The sequence below is a fragment of the Petaurus breviceps genome, unplaced genomic scaffold (assembly GCF_028583685.1).
Source record: "Petaurus breviceps papuanus isolate PSGF00001 unplaced genomic scaffold, PetGlider_PUasm1.0 91133, whole genome shotgun sequence".
In the NCBI taxonomy this organism is placed as follows: Eukaryota; Metazoa; Chordata; class Mammalia; order Diprotodontia; family Petauridae; genus Petaurus; species Petaurus breviceps.
Window position 1 is genome coordinate 93,178,406 of NW_027187419.1, and position 20,651 is coordinate 93,199,056.

General features: G+C 37.5%; 1 protein-coding gene across 1 annotated transcript in view; it reads right to left on the reverse strand.

The window, feature by feature from the left end:
* Nucleotides 1–2,217: 2,217 nt before the first annotated feature.
* GALNT3 (polypeptide N-acetylgalactosaminyltransferase 3) overlaps nt 2,218–20,651 on the reverse strand; it is an 87,716-nt gene continuing 69,282 nt past the window's right edge. The window contains exon 10 of the mRNA XM_069080489.1: nt 2,218–2,548. Coding sequence (XP_068936590.1) covers nt 2,489–2,548 — 60 coding nt within the window. The 3' untranslated portion in view covers nt 2,218–2,488. The remainder of the gene's footprint in view (nt 2,549–20,651) is intronic.

Below are 20,651 nucleotides of genomic sequence, written 5' to 3' on the forward strand. Positions count from 1 at the left end.
CCTGTGATAGACTTTCTAAAAGCTACTGGCCAATGAATGAGTCAAAGAACAAATTATAGAAACAATAACTATAAAATAAAAATGATAATGATGAAATACACTAAAATTTCTGGGATACACTAAAGCAGTCCTCAGGGGGAAAATCATATCCCTACAAATACACGTTGACAAAACAGAAAAAGAGAGGATTAATGAACTGCATATGCATTTTTAAAAATTGGAAAACCAACAAATAAAAAAAAGCTAAAATAAGGACAAAAGAGGAAATACTGAAAATTAGAAGAGAAATAGATAAATTGGGGGAAAAAAACCACCATAGAAACAATAAATAAAACTAAAAGTTGATTCTTTGAAAAGATTAATAAAATTGACAAACCCTTAGTTGATCTGATTTAAAAGAAGAGAGCAGAAAATCACATCAGTAAAATTACAAGTAAGCAAGATGAAATCACAACAAAACCAGAAGAAATATAAAGAATAATCAGAACATAGTATGTATAGTTATTTGCTAACAAAACATAGGACACAAAAGAAATAGAGGAATACTTTCAAAAAGAAAAGTGCTCAAGCTATCAAAAGTCCAGATAAAAATTTTAATCACCCAATCTCAGGAAGAGAAATAGATCTAACTATAAAAGAACTACCAAAGGGGGGAAAAATCTCCTGGTCCTGATGTATTCACAGGAGAATTCTATCAAACTTTTAAAGAACAATTAATATCCATGCTTTAGAAATTATTTTCATAAATTGAGTAGGAAAGCACCATATCTAAAAGTTGGTAGACCATTAGAGGACTTTTGAAAAGCAGATGCATGTCCCCCTGCCAAACACCCTACCCATAACCACTATCACTGAGTCTATGGCTTCCGACAGTTACACTAGATGAATTTGAAATTTGGTCTAGGGTATGAAATGGAATATTACTCAAAATTTAAAGATATAAAACCTGTGACCTATACATTGCCATGCTTGCAACTCTTCTTCTGCTCCCAGTTTCTTTGACATTCACAAGTATTTGGTCAATGTACTGTCATCACATAGTTTATCAAGCATAGCAAAAAAAAGGGGAGGGGGAGAAAAGAAGCCCTAATATAGGAGCATCTATCTCCAGCCATTGCATATTTCTTCTGCTTGTCCTTCCAAACTTTTAGTAGTCAAGGAAACTACTGTCTCCCCAACCTCCATTCCCTTAATTACTCCTAATGGAAAGGAGTAAGTGATGTGCTCGTATCTATGACCCTTTTCAGTATTGAGAACTAAAGCAAGGGAAAACAGATGGAGAATTAGATTTTAGTCCTCTAGACCCATAGAAATCACCACAGTTGGCAGTCTTGGTGCCTAGGATCCTCTCTTGTCACAGTTACCACTTCCATCTTTGCTATAGGATCAGGAAGCATGGATGGCACTAGGGCCCAGCAGTCTTGGTCACCTGTCAATTAAATCTCAGGCCCCTCATCTTAATGTAGGTATATGCTCCCCAAGTGGGAAGAGTAGAACTCATGACCTTTCCCCCAACCCTATATGAATCTTCCTTTTTTTCCAGGGATGCCACCACTTGTCATTGCATCCCTCAAGCCTAGCATCATGCCTGGCATATAATAAGCATTTAATGGGTGCTTAATTGATTTATAATCCTGGTTAAGAAGTAATTATTGAATACTTGTCAGAAATTATAAATTCGATTTGTTTCTCTGCTTTCTGCTAAATAGCTGGTGTCTATTATTGCCCCTCTTTCCTGTTATTAAACAATTATAAAACATGTTGGCTTATGCATGTACCCATTTAGTTGGCTAGAACAAATATAAAGATCTTGCCTCTTTTTATTGACTTAGAGATCAAAGTACATAGTGTTTATCGACTTAATGTGGGGTGTGCCTAGGAGAATGCAGCCTGAATTGATAACTCAGAGTTACCTCCATTGGTAACTCAAGAGACAGTAACTCAGATAACTTCAAAGGTCATTAGTCTAACACTCTCATTCTACATATGAAGACAACGAGAACCTCCCCCCCCCCCCAAGATTAAATGTCCTGTTCAAGATCATACAAGTAGTAATTGAACTGAGGTTAAAACCCATCTTTGGATTTCAGATCCATCACTCTCCACTGGACTGTGCTGAAAGATCCTTTGCAAAATGACCAATCACCACTGTAACAGATGATCTGGAATAACTCACACCAACTTTGTGAACATGGCTTCCTTTATTAAGAATAAACTCAACTGGGCAACAAAGGGGAATTGGATCACTCAACTTTGACTCTTGTTCCAAATGATATAGAGCATGGAATCAGGAACACCTGAATTCAAATCCTGCCCCAGACACTTAATAGTTACGTATCTGTAAAATGAAGAGGTCAGACTTGATGGCCTCTAAGTTTCCTTCCAGATGTAAATCTTTGGTTCTCTGATTGTACTTCTGGTTATATGAGCTTTCTCAGGAGTCAGAATATAGGATGATACTGGGACTTTGTAGCCAGATACCAGTTTATCACTTTCTTAATACATACAAGTCAACTCTTGTGTTGAGTACAATAAATAGACTCTTCTCCTGAAATTAGAAAGAAACCATTCACCTAGACTTAAAAAGATGACATTAAAAGAGGGATAATTTCAAGCAATTTTAATTAATTTTCTTTTGTGCAGTGAGTACCCACCAGAACATGGCACGCAATAATATTCTTGATGATTAATTTAGAGACCAGAGTCCATGGTAGTAACAGAATCAGAATAACAAGACCAGAATGGAAAGAGATCTCAGAAACCATGTCATCTAATACTGGCCTGACCAGGAGTCCCTTTGACAATATGCCTAACGAGTAGCCATCAAGTTCTGACTGAAGATTTCAGGCAAATTTATTTTTCAGTTTTTGGATAGGTGTCAGGGAGTGGAATGTGGGGGAAGGGGGAAAAGTAACCCTTTCTTTCCTTTTATTGAGTCCAAGTTTCCCTCTCTGTGCCATCTACTTATTGTTCCTAGCTTTGCATTGAGTCAAAGTAGAACAGCTCTAATCCTTCTTCCATATAACAGACATTTAGAAACTTGAAACATGTCCTCTCCACCTTCACCCCAATCCCTACAAGTCTTCTTTGGTCTACTCTAGGCTAAACATCTCCCATTTTTTCAACTGATTGTTTTGGGGGAAAAAGTGTTTTTAAAAAAATTATAAACATGATAGAAACATCTCATTTTCATTATACAAAAAAAAAGCAAAAAGGGGGAAAATTTATGTGAAACATGAACTTTCATGAACATTTTTTTCCTACCACATATGGGGAAAGTGTAATTCAAATTGTACATAGTATTAATAGCACTGCCCTACTTGTCTGTGTCCCCTCTTACATTTCTTTCTTTCTTTTTTTTTAAGCAATTGGGGTTAAGTAACTTGCTCAAGGTTACACAGCCAGGTGTTTCTCCGTGGATGCTAAGTGTCTGAGCCCAGACTCGAACGCCCAGGTCATCCCGACACTGGGGCCAGTGCTCTTACTCGCTGTGCTACCTGGCTGCCCCACTTACATTTCTTTCTGCTCACTCCTATTTCTTTTAAGGATTCTTTAATGCTCTTTTCTTTCTTTTTTAGTATTATTGTCACTTCTTTTACTCTTCCAATTTATTTTTTCTCACAAAAAAAGGAAAAAAAAATGAAAAGCCCTAACTTGCATTGTCCTGCAAAATAAATCCACACGTTGACTGTGTTTGAAAATCGATGTTTCATTTTGTACCCCTGATCAACCACCTCTCTGCCAAGACCAAATGATCTTTTTACAGTGTGGTCTCTCAAGGTATCAAACCATTGGAGTCACTTGTCTCTACAAATTCTCCAGATTAATGTTCTTCCCGAAGGTGGTGCCCAGAACTAAAACAATCCTCTGAATTGTGCTCTAGAAAAGGTAGAAAACAGAAGGACTATTAACCTCCCATGTTCTGGACACTTACTGTCTTAGTAGAACCTGAATTCATATGAACTTTTTTGACTATGGTAATATTGTGACTTGGTAGCCAAAGGTGACTCATACTGAACTTGTAGTTTATTAAAATCCTTATGTCATTTTCATTGGTTTGTGTCACCTGCAAACTAATGGCAAAGAAAACAAATGTTTTATTCATCTCTACTAAAATTACCAAAAAACATCTTAGGAGAGATATTATGGCCTTACTATTTTTGATCTCAATATTAAGGAATCTGGGGAGAAATCACTATTTTGCAAAAGTATGTTAGATACCTCTTATGAAATCTCATTTTCTGGTGATTTATTTCAGAAATTTCCCATTTCACACAGACATTTCAGTAATTATGTCACATTAACACAGGCAGAGGGAAACACTTCACATAGCATTGCTAGTTTACTATTAAATAAATGTTCCATGCAGAGGGGGTATAGAATCACAAAAGCTTCTTTTCCTTGATTTATGTCTAAAACCAAAGAAATGCATATTATACTGAATGAGACACACAAATCTTTAAATCTTGGATTCCTTACCTTTTTATGATACAATTATAAACTAGGATATTGCTTTTCTAATGGGGGGAGGGGATCTAACATCTGTTAAAGGTAGTGTTGAGAATACTATAACCATTTGAATAATCTCAAATGCTTATAGGTCTCTTTAAGAAGGAATATATTCATTCTTCCAATACTCTTATCAAATCATTATAGAAGAGGTAGAATTTAAACAAAAAGAACCTAGTAGAGTGGAGGGACAGCTAGGCAGCACAATGGCTAGAGGACCAGGCCTAGAGTCAAGAAGGCCTGGGTTCAACTCTAGCCTCAGACCCTTACCAGTTGTGTGACCCTGGGCAAGTCACTTAATCTCAGTTTCCTTATCTGAAAAATGGGGATAACAACATTTTTCTGCATCTTGTAATTAAAAAACTCTAAACAGCTTTTACCATGATATAATCTGGATAACAATAACAAAATGATAGCAAATACTCAAGTAATAAAGTAAAAGAAAAAAATTGGGCAACTAGGAAGCATAATGGATAGAATGCTGTGCCTGGAGCTAGGAAGAGTCATCTTCCTGAGTTCAAATCTGGTCTCAGATACTTACTAGCTGTGTTACCCTGAACAAGTCACTTAACATTATGTGCCTCAGTTTCCTCATGTGTAAAATGAACTGGAGAGGAAAATGACAAACCACTCCAGTATCTTTGCCAAGAAGATCCCAAAATAGTTGGACATTATTGAACAAGTAGAGTGGAGAGATTCCTGGATGCAGAATCAGAGGACCTACATTCAAATCCTCTCTTTACCACTTAACTGCCTATATGACCTTGGGAAAATAATTTAACCTCTACAGGTCTTAGTTTCCTCATTTATAATATGAAAATCACTATGAAACTATGAAGTAGAATTTCCAAAGAATGTTTTGTCAGTGTTAAGAGGCATGAAATAAACAAGAGAAGAAAAACATAAAACAATGACAAAGGAGGAAAACACAGTGACTGATTCCCATGACTTGCTACCTGTTTGTCAGAAAGCAACGTATGCATAAAAAGAGAACTGGAACATCAACAATTCAAAAAAGTAAGTGTTGAGGCCAAAACTTCTTAGTGTCACCTTGAGGCATCTGGCAAACAGGAAGGAAGGTTGGCAGTTGAAGGTTTAATTGCAAATGTGAAAAATTCCTGAATCTCCGCTTCAGCTATCACTCAAAGACAAGATTTGAAGGAGATAGTTGAGAGAGACTGCCTAGTACCTGTCACAAATGTAGAAACATTAACTTTGTTGCTGGGATGACAGTAAATATCCGTGCTTTCATCCACGCAGGAGTTCTGCCCTTTGCTTCAAGAAATGACTGAGAGAAAGCCTTTGATATAGCTTGAGAGTAAAGTGTTTGAAGTTCTAAATAGTCCTCCTGCGCTGAAACACAGTGTCTTAGATCTTCTAACAGTTACAGTTAGGTGGAAGGGAAACATGAGGATGCAATATACACCAAAGGAGGTAAGCAGGGAAAGATAAAGAACAGACTATGCCCACTGTTCTCTGTTTCCTCCCATATCCAAAGAAAGGAGGTGTCGAGGGACCAATGTGTCTTTGTACTACAACTATCAGTGTATGCGAGGGCACCAGATTTTCTTCCATCCGAGCACCTGGGTTAAATGTGTTTGCCATACCACCTGGATTTAAAGGTTAGGGGAGGGAAAAAGTCAGTCATCATTCACTTTATAGGCCCTGAAGCATATTTTCAGAGTTAGTTCAACAACCAGAAAAAAAAAATAGATGAAAATTAGATCAGGATTAAAAAAAAAAGTTCACTCAAATCTTCGAGACTGTGAAATGATATAATGCAGATGATTTCAAGTTCCTTCAGGCCAGGAAATTGCCTTTCCTGTAGAACCCAGCACATTGCATTGTGTATAGTAAATGCTTCATGAATATTTGAATGAATGAATATTATTATTCAAACTAAACAATGCCCCACCTGACTAAAGATAGCCTTTAAAAAAAATCAGTACCATAAACCACTATAAGCTCCAAATAGATACCAGACCTAAGCCTAAAAAGTCATGTCATAGACAAACTTGAGCATAGAAGATCTTCAGAGCTATTGTGGAAGGGAGAATTCTTAACCAAAGGAGAAAGAGGATAATTAAATATGAACAGACCATTTTAATCAAAACAATTAAAACGATTCTTCATGAAAAGAAAAATCACTACAGCTTGAATAAGAAGAGAAGCTGTGCAATATTAATGAAATTTGAAGATCCTTTTGTATTGCTAAGTCGAGAGATATTTAGCACCTAGTTTCAAAGTAAGCCTATGTTGAAGAAACAGAAAGTATGAACCCCTGTTGCTGATGTAACAAGGAAGGGGCTGAACAGGGAGGAGCAATACTGTATATAAGGAAAAACCCCAGCTGGGAAAGTCAGAATTTCCCAGGAACTTGTGGTGGTGGAGCTTCTTCTGAGGGCCAGCTAGAGCTGCTAAAGGAGGCACGCCTATGGTGTCGGTGCTTTGTTTGTGGCTTTCCCAGGAAAAGAGACTGGGAAGGCTTTAAGGTAGACTGGACACTGTGAGCTTCAGTGTGCAACGGGAACTGCACAGAGAGCTGGACAAGATGCTGGGAGCTGCCTTTGAATCCAGGTGACAGTTTGGTGAATTCAAGTAGGAGATGGGACCATGGAAGAAAAACCATGAAAGCTGAAAGCCTGCCCCCAGTCAAGATGAAAAGACCTCTCTGTGAATACCTAGTAGTGACTGACCCTGCTGTGAGGTTTTCCTTTGGGGCTCACTTTGGGAAGAGTTGTGTGATTTGGCCAGATGAGACTCTGGGCAGCTGGTGAACTGTGCCTCTACACCCCGCCCCCTCCTCCCGGCTTTGAAAACCCAGATGTTGGTGCTTCCCTTTCTGGTAACTAACTAGGTATGGATGTAATGGTCAGACAGCTGGAAGCCCTGTCTGCTGAATTGTGTTATTTTCTGTTGAATAGTAACTGATGGAATTGTAACTTATTTGTGATTGTACTTTGTGATTGAATTAAGGACTCTGTGATTGACTAAAGTACTACCCAGGGGTGTATTTTGTATTTTGTGTGCCTTAAGCCTCCTTAATGATGATTGCATGATTGAGTTACTAAATGATTGTGCTTTGTTGAAAACTTTGTGACCACTTTGGTGAAAACTATGTGGCCATTTTAGTGATAGGTCATTGTGAATGCTGTATTTTGTTTTTCAGTGATAAATTGTAACATTGTGAATGCTGTACCTTGATTTTCTGTGAATATTTTGCTCTGATTTGTTACTGAATAGAGTGTTCACTATACTATATAATCAGAACTTGATAGCTGTTCACAGCAGCAGTCCTCTGGAAAGCTGCTTGTGTGTGGCTTTACAAGCTGATAAATGGGAGAAATATTTACATAAAAAATCTCTGATGAATGTCTGATACCCCAAAATATATAGGGAATTAACACAAAAATATGAAAACAAGAATCATTCCCCCAATAAATGAAGAGGCAGCACCGTGCAATGGAGAGGGCTCTGGAATTAGAAGTTGGGAGACTCAGATTAAAACCTACCTGACCATATCTCTGTAACTCTGGACAAGAATAAAATAAGTAAAAAGATGTGTACTTTGATCTGCATTCAGAGTCCATCAGTTGTTTGTTTATTTTTCTGGATGTGGAGAGCATTTTCCTTCATCAGTTCTGTGTACTTTTCTTTGATTATTGTGTTGCTGAGGAGAGCTGAATCATTTATAACTGATTATTCCATAATGTTGCTGATACTATGTACAATGATTTCTTGGTTCTGCTCATTTCACTTTGCATAAGTTCTTACAATTCTTTCTGAAATCTGCCTGTTCATCATTTCTTATTACACAATAGTATTCCATTACATTCATATGCCACAGCTTGTTCAGTCATTCCCCAATTAATGGGCATCCCCTTAATTTCTAATATTTTGCCACCATGAAAAGGACTCCTGTAAATATTTTTGCACGCATAGGTCCTTTTCCCTTTTTTAATGATCTCTTTGGGATATAGATCTAGAAGTGGTATTGCTGGATCAAAGGATATGCAGTTTGGTTGACCTTTTGGTATGGTTCCAAATTGCTCTCCAGAATGATTGGATCAGTTCACAACTTCACCAACAAGTGCATTTGTGTTCCAATTTTTCCACATCCTCCCCAACATTTATCATTTTCCTTTTTTGCCATATTAGCCAATCTGATAGCCGTAAAGTGGTACGTCAGAGTTGCTTCAATTTGCATTTCTCTAATCAATAGTGGTTTAGAGTAGCTCTTCACATGCCTATAGATAAATTTAATTTCTTCATCTGAAAAACTACCTCTTCATGTCCTTTGACCATTGGGGAATGGCTTGTATTCTTATAAAACTGACTTAGTTCTCTATATATTTGAGATATTAGACTTTTATCAGAGACATTGTATTTTATTTTTTTGGAGGGGGGAGGCAGGGCAATTGGGGTTAAGTGACTTGCCCAAGGTCACATGGCTAGTAAGTGTTAAGTGTCTGAGGCGGAATTTGAACTTAGGTCTTCTTGACTCCAGAGCCAGTGCTCTATTCACTGCACCACCTAGACACCCAATCAGATACATTGTAAAGATTGTTTCCCAACTTTTTACTTTCCTTCTTATCTTAGCTGCATTTGTCATTTGTGCAAAAGCTTTATTATTTAATATAATCAAAATTATGTATTTTACATTTTGTAATTCTTTCTATCTCTTCTTTGGTCATGAAATTGTAACTCATTTAACTTCTCCTTTAAGAATTTGTATGCCTTAATAGGAAGTGGGGGTGGCTAGGTGGCACAGTAAATCGCTGGCCTAGAGTCAGGAGGACCTGAATTTGGATGTGGCCTCAGACACTTAACACAAAAAAACTAGCTGTGTAATCTTGGGCAAGTTATTTAACCCCAATTGCCCTCCAAAAGGCAAAAAAAAAAAAAAAAAAAGAATTTGTGTGCTATACCATTTGGTGTATATATGTTTAGTGCTGATATTACTTCGTTGTCTATGGTAGCTTTTGGCAAGATTAGTTTCCTTCCTTATCTCTTTTAAGTAGTTCTAGCTTTGCTTTTGCTTTGTCTGAGATCAGTATTGCTGCCCCTGCTTTTTCTACTTCAGCTGAAGCATGATAGATTCTGCTCCAGTCCCTTACCTTTACTGTGTGTCTCTTTGCTTCAAGTGTGTTTCTTGTAAACACATACTGTAGGATTCTGGTTTTTGATCCACTCTATCTGCTTCTAATTTGTAGGAGAGTTCATCCCATTCACATTCACAGTTAGGATTATCAACTGTGTATTTCCCTCCATTCTATTTTCCCTCCTGTTTGTCCTCTTTCTCCTTTCACCCATCCTCTTGACAATGTTTTGCTTCTGTCTACCATCTCCCCTGGTCTTGACTCTTTTCTGTTATTTCTTTACTGTCCCCCTCCCCCCCAACTTTTACTTAATCTCCTCTCCTACTTTCTTATATGGTAAGATAGATTTCTATATTCAACTAGTTGTATACATTATTCCCTCTTTGAGCCAATAGTGATGAGAGTTATGTTCAAGTGATGCCCATCACTCACCCTCCCATTTTTCCCTTTATTGTAATATTTCTGTGAAATAAAGAATTTACCCCACTCTATCTCTCCCTCCTTTCTGTATCTAGTGTATTCCTCTTTCTTGTCCCTTAATTATTTTTGTATGGCATCCCCTCAAATTCACCTTATACCCAGGCCCTCTTTGAGGGTGGGGAATCTGTAGCCTTGAGGCTATATGTGGCCCTCTAGGTCCTGAAGTGTGACCCTTTGACTGAATCCAAACTTCACAGAAACAAATCCCTTAATAAAAGAATTTGTTTTGTGAAGTTTGGAGTCAATGGGCTGTACTTGAAGACCTAGAGGGCCACATGTGACCTTGAGGCTGCAGGGTCCCAATCCCTAGACCTTATGCATATTCCGTCTAGCTATTTTATTTTCAAGCATTACAAGTAACATCTTCCCATGTAGGGATGTAAACAGTTCAGCCCCACCGAATCCATTACATTTTCTTTTCCCTTTTTAGGCTTCTCTTGGATTTTGATACTGGAGATCAATCTTCTTATTTAATTCTCTTCTTCTCCTTATGAAAACTTGAAATTTTTCTACTTCATTGAACAACCATTTCTTCCCTTGAAGTATTATGCTTAATTTTGCCAGGCAGGTGATTATTGGCTGTAGTCCTAGCTCCTTTGCCTTCTGGAATATCATGTTCTATGACTTCCAATCCTTTAATATAGCAGCTAAGTCCTGTGTGAACCTGATTGTGGTTTCCTGATATTTGAATTGTTTCTTTCTGGCCACTTGCAGTATTTTTTCCTTAACCTGATAGTTCTAAAATTTGGCTATAATGTTCCTTGCAGTTTTTATTTTGGAATCTCTTTCCTGAGGTGATCTGTGGATTCTTTCAATGTCTATTTTGCTCTAGCCTTCTGGTTCTAGGATATCAGGGTAGTTTTCCTTGATAATTCCTTGAAACATGCTGTCCAGGTTCTCCTTTTGATTATGGCTTTCAGGTAGTCCAATGGTTCTGACATTGTCTCTCCTGGATCTATTTTCCAGGTCAGTTGTTTTTTCCAATGAGGTATTCTGTATTTTCTTCTTTTTTTTCATTCTTTTGAATTTGTTTGATTGATTCTTGATGTCTCATAGAGTCACTAGCTTCTACTTGCCCAAATTTAACTTTTGAGGAGTTGTTTTCCTCAGTTTTTGTAATTCTTTTTCCATTTGGCCAATTCTACCTTTTGAGTTGTTTTCTTTTTCCAAGCTGTTGACTCTCTTTTTTTCATAATTCTCTCATGTCACTCTCATTTCTTTTTCTAATTTTTCTTCTACCTCTCTTACATGATTTTAAACTCATTTTTGAGATCTTCCTTGAGTTTTTTACTATAGTTGAAATTTCTAGTCAACTTAAAGTCTTAATGCTTTTAAAATTAATTGATCATCTTTCTAACCAATGAGGAAAATTTAAAAATACAGAAAAAAATGAAAATTCCTCTACTTTATTCCTCCACTTTATGTTTCCAATGCTGATGTATGGGAATGAGATTAAAATGCATATACATTTTGAAGTTAAATGATTTAAAAAAAAACAAGCATTGTCTGAGTGAGTCAAACTCATTATTCTATCCAGCTAAATATGCCATCTTTAATTTGTGATGGGCCATAACCTCAAAAGTCACTAGAGACATGATATTTTCTTCTGAAACTTACTCCTCCCTTCTTCTGACTTCATTATTCCTGATGGTAGACTATAATTCACAAGTCTCTAATAATTGAAATCTTGGTGTTAACTTTGAGTCTTACCTTCATTTCTCCAGCTATCACATTCTATTGATTCCACAAACACAGCATTTCTCAAGTCTATCCCCTCTTTTCTATTCTGTCATCAATATTGTATAGACACTTATCACTCACCTCTATTATTGCCATTACTTCTAACAAGTCATCTATCCTTCTTCCATTCCTCTGATACATCCTTCTGATTTCTGCCAGACTGATCTACTCTTGGTGCAGATCTGGTTATGTCATTCTTTTTTCCTCAAAGCACTGTGTGACTCCCCATTACCTACCAAATAAAGTTTGAACTCTCTTACCCATCATTTAAAACCAGGATCTGACACTATTCTACCCTATCTTACACTATTCTCCTCTTGTTTTTCATTTCAGCCAAATTGAACTATTCATTATCCTATCCACCACAAATGTTTTTCAATTTGCCACTTTTGTGCCTTCATTCTAGATTCTTTATAGTTGACATGCCCTATACACCTTTGCTTTTTTTTTTGGAGGGGGAAGGCAGGGCAGTTGGGGTTAAGTGACTTGCCCAAGATCACACAGCTAGTAAGTGTTAAGTGTCTGAGGCTGGATTTGATACACCTTTTCTCACCTATTAATTTCAAATATCTGTCCTTTGGAAAAAGTCAACCTGAAAAGTCACTTCCTCCACAAAGTCATTCCCAGCTTCAGACTTCACCTAGCCGTTTGAATTCCTTTTAAGCACTGGTGCATTATTTTGTACTATAGTTATTTCCTCATACAAAACTAAGTTCCGTGAAGGCAGAGACCATATCTTATCTAAATCTTCAGAGCCTAACATAGTTCTCTGTTAATAATGATTTAATTGGGCGGCCAGGTAGCACAGCGAGTAAGAGCACCGGCTCCAGTGTTTGAGAAGACCTGGAGATCGAATCCTGGGCTCAGACACTTAGCACCCACCCAGAAACACCTGGCTGTGTAACCTTGAGCAAGTTACTTAACCCTGAATGCTTTAAAAAAAAATAGTGATTTAATTATATGCCCAATATCTGCAGAGCCCTGATGATGCAAAGATAAAAAATGACAGACAGTTCCTGCTTACATTATACTGGTATGGATATTATATGAATAACTAACATTTATATGATGCTTTAACATTTACAAATGCCTTACATGTGTTATCTCATTTGATTTGATGAATATGGGTAAACATAATACAAGGTAGGTTCTAGAGGGCAAAGGTTAGATATAGACATAGTGCTTTAGGAAAACTAGAAGAGTGAAGAAATACTTCTAGCTGAGGGGTACCAGAAACAATTTCATGGAGGATATTGTACTTGACCTGATCCTTAAAGAAAGATAAGGGACACTGAAAGATAAAGATGAGGAGGGAGTGCATTCCAAGTGTGATGGATGACCTGTACAAATGCACAACTGGTAGGAATAACTAATAATTCAGTTTAAATGGAATATAGAATGGAAAGAATAATGTGAAATAATGCCTAATAAAAGTAGAAAGATAATAAAAATGTTGAATTAAATGAAAAAGAAAGGGGAGCCAAATATTCTTGCTTCTTTTAGCAATTCATTTTGGATTTATCTAAGCATATTTTAATCTATTCACATATTCAATTTTTTTCAGGTAATAAATTCCACATGTACATTACTTGCTCTGTGTAATAATACTTTTACTTGTCCTAGATTTACCCTTAAAAACTTCAAGATTACTCCCTTAGTTTAGTACTCTGAAACTTAACTAACAAGTCTTCGTTTATCACGTTCACTCATAGCTTTATGGACTTAGGTCATATTCCATTGATAGACCTTATATTCTAGTTCTAATATTTTTGGTCCATCTCCATACACCTACCTCCCTGGTTTTTGCTGTGCTGCTCTGACCCTTCTATAGTTTTACCTATAGGAAGAGAAGCAATCCTTTTTGAAAAAAACACAGCCTCCCTACAAACCTGTGAAGACCACAATAGGTGATGACCCTAGCCCAGATTCTGGCAGGCAGGAAATCTTTGGAGTGCATCTGCTAGAGGACCTCCAAGAAAGACAGGGAAAGATTAGAGGAGGATACCAGAAGAGAGGAGAAAGGGAAAATGGAATTTGAATCAGGAAGGTATCCCATAGATGTATCTAACTTCTGCAACTGACAAGAGGCATTCCCTGTTTTGTGTGGGAAGTAACAGTTGCAGCTGACTTCCTCATCTTTCAAATAAGGAGTTGGACTAGATGTTCTCCCTCCTAAAAAAGCACTTTTGCTTGATTTAAAGCTCCACAGAACCAATACTAAGATGGTGAATCCCAGGTAAAGAGAGAAAAGTCAAGAAGTCAAAGCTGGGAGTAGGAAAATAACTTTATGGCCTGGGTAAGTAAGTCTCTCTCACTGAGCAAGCCCTGCTTCTCTAAATCTCTGGGTCAGAAGTTAGGTAAGATAAGGAATCCTATAAAAGGTTACAGCTGGGAGACCACAAGAGCAGTATTTTCCCGATAGATTCAGAAGTTACAGTGGCATGTGGAGGGTTGGGGAGGGTGGTGTTAGGGGCAAACCCTGAAGAATTTAACCCTTTAATCTCCTGAACGTCTGCCCTGGGCCCTCACTATCCTCATTACTGACTGTCTTGTCTAGCCTATTTCAGGAAGGTCCCAGACATACCTTACTTCATTCCTTATTCTCCAATCATTTTCTCAACATTAGCCACCTAACCATCATGCCTTTACCCTTTCTTCTGTCATCTTCCTGATGTCACGGTCCTCTTCAAGAATGGAAAAAACACCCCTTGTCTCCCCCCCATCATTTGAACATTATTGATGTTCAATAATAATAACAAACATCTGTATGATACTTTGCAGTTTGATCCTCACAATTCTCTGAGTTGTAACACATTATTCTTAGCCAGTCACTGTCCCTACTTCAGGTGTTAAATCTTCATTCTAGCTTGAGGCTCCTCCTCTTAGAGATAGATCCAGAAGACCATATGTTGGTATGATAATTATAAAGAGGAGGGGAAAACATGGGCATATAGCAATATAATTTTTTTAATCTTTTCAATAATAACAGCCTTTTTTCCAGGGTCCAAGGAGTAAAGTGGCCAGTTGGAACATATATTTACAATATGTCAAAATTGGGTTTTTATTTTTTGTTCCCCATTTCTTCTGTAATGCTCTGTAATACACTAGCTTTTAAAACACCTGAGAAATATGTTGTTCCTGGAAAGCATAGAAATAGGAAGGGAGGAAGCCCCAAAAAGAAGAGGCAAAAGCCAAATAGAGACCAACTGGACTGGTTGCTTGCTTACTGGCATAAGAGAAGTGACTTCATTGGAGAAGTAGAATTAGAGAAATAAAGGTATCCCCTTTCTTTCCAAGATCAGGTCCCAAAGCACCACAGCTTAAATTTTATCTAAGATGATAAAATTGAATAGGGGTAAATGTAAAGTCTTATACTTAGGTTAAAAGGGATTAATTCATAAGGGAAGGATGTGTCTAATAGTAGTCTGTCTGAAAAAAATGATCAGGGATTTTAGTAGTCTGAAAGTACAGAGATTCAACAATACAATATAACAAGCCAAAAGGCCAATGCTAAGAGTCATAGTCCAAGACTAAAGAGGTAATAGTCCTGCTGTATTCTGTCCTTAGTTAAGACAAGTGGAGTATTATACTCATTTGTGTTTGTCACATTTTAGGAAGTATGGGGAAAAGTTGACTAGCATGGTGACTAGCACAGTGAGGGGTCTCTCGGTTATGCCATATGGAGATTCACAGAAGGAACTGGGGGCATTTCATCTGGAGGAGAAATGTTTTTTTTGGGGGGGGGACGTATGCATAATCGCTCTCTAAGCATATTAAAGACCACCCTTAGAAGAGGAATTATTCTGACAATATTCCCAGAAGTTAAATATTAATGATGGATTGAAGTTGGAATGAGGTAAATTTAGGCTTAAAGTAAGGAAAAACTTTTCTTTGCTATAGCTATTCCCAAATGGAACAGGCTGCTTCAGGGGTTAGTGGATTTTCTCACAAGAAAAATATTTAAAGGGTTCATAACTTAGTTATAAAGATTGATACTATAAGCAATCTGGGAGAGGAAGGAAGTTTACCTTGTCAGATTTAAGGAGGAGGGAAGAATTTATGACCAAACAAGAGATAGAGAGCATTATGAAATGCAAAATGGATAATTTTGATTACATTAATCATAAAGTTTTTGTATAAACAAAGCCAATGTAACCAAGGTTAGAAGGGAAGTGGGAAATTGGGAAAGAATTTTTACAATTCATGTCTGATAAAGGCCTCATTTCTAAAAAATATACAGAGAACTGAGTCAAATTTATAGTAATACAAGCCATTCCCCAATTGATAAATGGTCATAGGATATGAGCAGGAAGTTTTCAGAGGAAGAAATAAAAGATATCTATAATCAAATGAAAAAAATGCTATAAATCACTATTGATTAGAGAAATACAAATCAAAACAACTCTGAGGCACCACATCTCACCAGTCATATTGTCTAATGTGGTAAAACAGGAAAATGACAAATGCTGGAGATGTGGGAAAAATGCAACACTAATGCCCCACTTTTAGGGCTGTGTTCCAAAAGAGATCATACAAATGAGAAAAGGACCCATATGTATAAAAATATTTATAAAAGCTCTTTTTATGGTGGCAAAGAATTGGAAATCAAGGGGATGACTATCAACTGGGGAATGGCTAAACAAGTTGTGGTATATGCATGTTATGGAATACTATTGTGCTATGAGAAATGAGGAGCAGATCGACTAAATAACCTGAGGAGTCTTATATGAACTGATGCTGAGTGAGGAGAGCAGAACCAGAACTTTGTAACAATTACAGACACATTGTATCTGTGATGACTAATAAACTGGGCTCTTCTCAGCAATACAAGGGTTTATAAGACAACTCCAAAGGACTCATGATGGAAAAGGCTATCCAGATCCAGACAAAGAATTACAGAATCTGAATGCAGATTGAAGCAAACCACTTGCTCTCTCTCTTTTTTGTTTTGTTTCTCCACCCTCATTCATTCCATTGGTTATGATTCTTCTTTACAACTTGAATAATGTTTAATGTGAAGCTATATGTAGAACCTATATTGAATTGCATGCTGCCATGAGGGAGGGGGTGGCAGTAGGGGAAAGAAAATTTGTAAACTCAAAAAGTTGTGGAACTGAATATTGTAAACTAAAAGTAAATTAATTTAAAAAAAAAAAAAGAAAGGTATTTAAACAAAGCCTAAAATTGTCAGGTGTGTTGCAAAGTAGATTCTAGTCTGGTATGGAGTAGATTAAAGAGCCCCTCTTACAAGCCTAATTATGTGACTTTTCACATGCCTAGGTCATTTTTACATCATTTGTCAATTACTGAGGTGCATGCCCCTCCCTCAAATCACAGAATCTGACTTGTAAGGGGCCTCAGAGGCTCTCTAATCTAAACTGTACCTAAAACAAGAACTGTCCAGAATCCATTTAAAAAACCAAGTGAACCTATTATTTTCTGAGTTTGTTGTGAATGAAGAATTTTTAAATGTTACACAAATGTTGACTGTCATGATCATCATTATGAAGGACAGTAAGCAGCAAGTCTGGTGATCCAGACATTCAACCTTCTAAATCTGCTCTGAGACAATGTGGTTGGACATGTCAAAGTACCTTGTCTGATCATGTCTATTCTTTCTTAAAAAAAAAAAAAAAGAAAATTGAGACTAGGTTTAGACTAGTCAGATATATCAGGCATTTCTTTTATTTGTGAAAAACAAAAAAAACCAGTAAGCTTAAAACATGGTGATTTTAGGGGCAGAGGTAGAGAGGGAGGTGTGTGAAGCCATCAAGGACTTTTTGAAAGTCTAACTATATTGCATCTACTTGGTTCGCCCCTTTCCAAATTAATATTTACTTCATCCTCAAACATTAACACAGGCAGGCAGTCTCCAACTTATACTGTGGCTTACATTCCAAAAGTTTAGGAATATGCTATCCCAAATAGGAATGAAGAAATTTTCTTACAGAAATAATTTTCTAAATGATTAGGTTTTAAGTCAGTCTACAAAAATTCTGTTTAATAATATCATTAAACCCTCATGCTATAAACCTTAGCTACCATTTATAGCATTATTTCTTTGGAAAGATATGTTCCAAGTTCCAAACAAAGATCAGGAACATTTTTTTCCTTCTTCCCCACCCCCACTGAAGTCTAAAGAAGAATTCACTATTCTACATGTAGTACACAATCCTCCAAACACATACATATGAGCACAAGGAACATTCAACTGTAGTTCTGGGTAGAGGGAGGGGATTTGACTCCTGGGGATGAGTTTTAGGAAGGGGTTGGAAAGGCAGGGGTTTTGATAGCTGAGGTCATGACTAATGACTTCATGGAGAAGATTCTGTGATAATCTTATTTGTTAAGAGGAAGCATCCCCCATTCTCTCAAGGGCACCAGAATAGGTTTTGGATGGTGAAGAACAGAAGGTGGTTGTGAAAAATTCTGGTTCTGCCACTGAACATTAAACTACCTGGACCTTCGTTTCCTCCTCTACAAAATGAGCAGGATGGACTACATCACCTTTAAATCTTAAAGAGGGAGTGGAGCTGAGATGGCAAAGAAGAGGCAGGAACTTGGCATGAGCTCCCACTCCAAAGCACCTCCAATACCTGTAAAATAGGACTCTAAACTATTTTAGAGCTACAGAACCCACAAAGTGACAGAAACAAATCTCCCTCCGAAGGCAGCCTGGCAGGCCAACAGAAAGGGTCTATCACACTGAGCATGAGCCGAATGGTCCCAGACCCAGGGCGGCCCAACCAATGGCACAGACTAGCCAGAGCAGACTTCAGGACAGTGAATCCCAGCAGCTGTGGTGGTTTCCAGACTTCTCAACACATAAACATCAAAGAGAAAGTAAAAGGTCAGTTGGGAACTCTGTTGGAACTGAGTGAGGGAAGAGAGTAGTCCAGGCCTTGCCCCTGGGGCAAGAGGTAGTGGAGGCACAGCGGCTGCAGGGCTGCCTCCAGAGCTCTTGGCCTGCAGATCATAGGGGGACCAAGCAACCATTCAGAAGGTAATCACTCTTGCTTTGACCTACTTGAATCTGGTCCTGGGGTGAGAAATGCCAGTGTGCCAGAGCTTGTGATGGCTGCAGAGAGGGTACCCTCCTCAGACTTTTTAACGTTTGCAAAACCCCCAACAATTTGGGACACAGCTCTCTCCACTCTGGAAGCAGAGTTATACCATGGCAAAGAGCTCAAAAGTCAAGTAATTGGCTGGCAAAATGAGCAAGCAGAGGAAGCACAATCAGACCATAGAATCCTTTTTTGGGGACAAAAAGGATCAAAACATGGAACTAGAAGAAGTCAGGTCAATGAAGTAAAAACTCCTGCATCAAAAGCTTCCGAGAAAAATATTAACTATTTACAGGCCATGGAGGAGCTCAAGAAGCATTTTGAAAAATCAAGAGAAGTGGAGGAAAAATTGGGAAGAGAAATGAGAATGATGCAAGAAAATCATGGAAAGTGAGTCAACAGCCTGCTAAAGGAGACCCAAAAAAATATAAGAGAGAGCAGATTGGGGGAAGGGGTGTTCAGATGGCTTGCTATCTTGGAGTGGGGGGTAGGGAAAAGACGGAGAGAAAATTTGTAATACAAAATCTTGTGGAAATGAATGTTGAAAACTAAAAATAAATTTAAAAAATTAAAAAAAAAATCTTACAGGTCTAAATCTATGATTCTATGAATAGAGAGCAGTGCTTATAAATAGAGACTTTTCCATTACAAGAATTATGTTTCTCACCATGTTCGATTTTTCACTGATTCTACCAACCTGCCCATCATAGAAGTGTAGCTCACTAATCTCTAAAAGCCTTCTTATGAATGGGGATCACATCAGCAATCTGCCAGTCTATTGGTATGATGGTCATTTGTAATGAATCTCATTTTGCTGAATGATACTACAATTTCACTTGAATTCTTCTAAAATTCTCAGGTGAATGCTTTCTGGCTCCAAGTGAATAACTTTCTATTAACCACTGTACCAAGAGCCAGAATTTAGGAAATTCTTCATATTCCAAAGATGCCATTCCCTAATAAAATAATTTGTGTTAAAAATGGGAAAATGACAAGAAGGTTCCTGAACTAGATAAGAATATGAATTGCACCCCCAACCACATTTAACAGTCTTTAATCATTACAAGAGATTGCCAAAACAAATGGCCTTGCTGATACTGAAATAAAATCCAGGGGCCCTATAGATGAACTAAATTAATGGAAGATCATCTTTGTCTTTCACAAAATGCATGCTAGTCTCCAAATGGTGATAAAATGAGGTTCTGAAAGTTGTAGATCTTAACTGACCCGCTGCAATAAGAGGAGGTGAAAAGGTTACATGACTTTTGCTATGATGAGAAGTAGTCCAATACATTTTATGTTTTAACAGCAGTGCAAAAATGCATGTAAAGAATGTTGATTCTCTTGTGAGGGGAAAAAAAAATTCACTCATATTAATGTTTATTACCAGCATGACTGATACAAAAGAGCAGAAATGAGTAATTTTATTTTCCCCACTCCTAGATTATTAGCATTGACAATTGTATCTTTGTATTTACCTGGTTGTGGCTAGATGGTGCAGTGGATAAAATGTTGGTCCTGGAGTCAGAGCTACCTGAGTTCAAATCTGAACTTAGATATTTACTAGCTAGTCAACTCCCTTGTCCCTCAGTTCCTCAACTATTAAAAAAAGGAAAGGTTTATTTTCTTCATATTAAAAAAAAATCTCTTGGGTGCACACCCTAATGCAGAACTAGGGAATTAAGTGTTTAGAATATTGTATCTACTGCCATACATGGCTGATGTGTTGGTTGGTTTTGTGGAACTTTCCCCCTCTTCC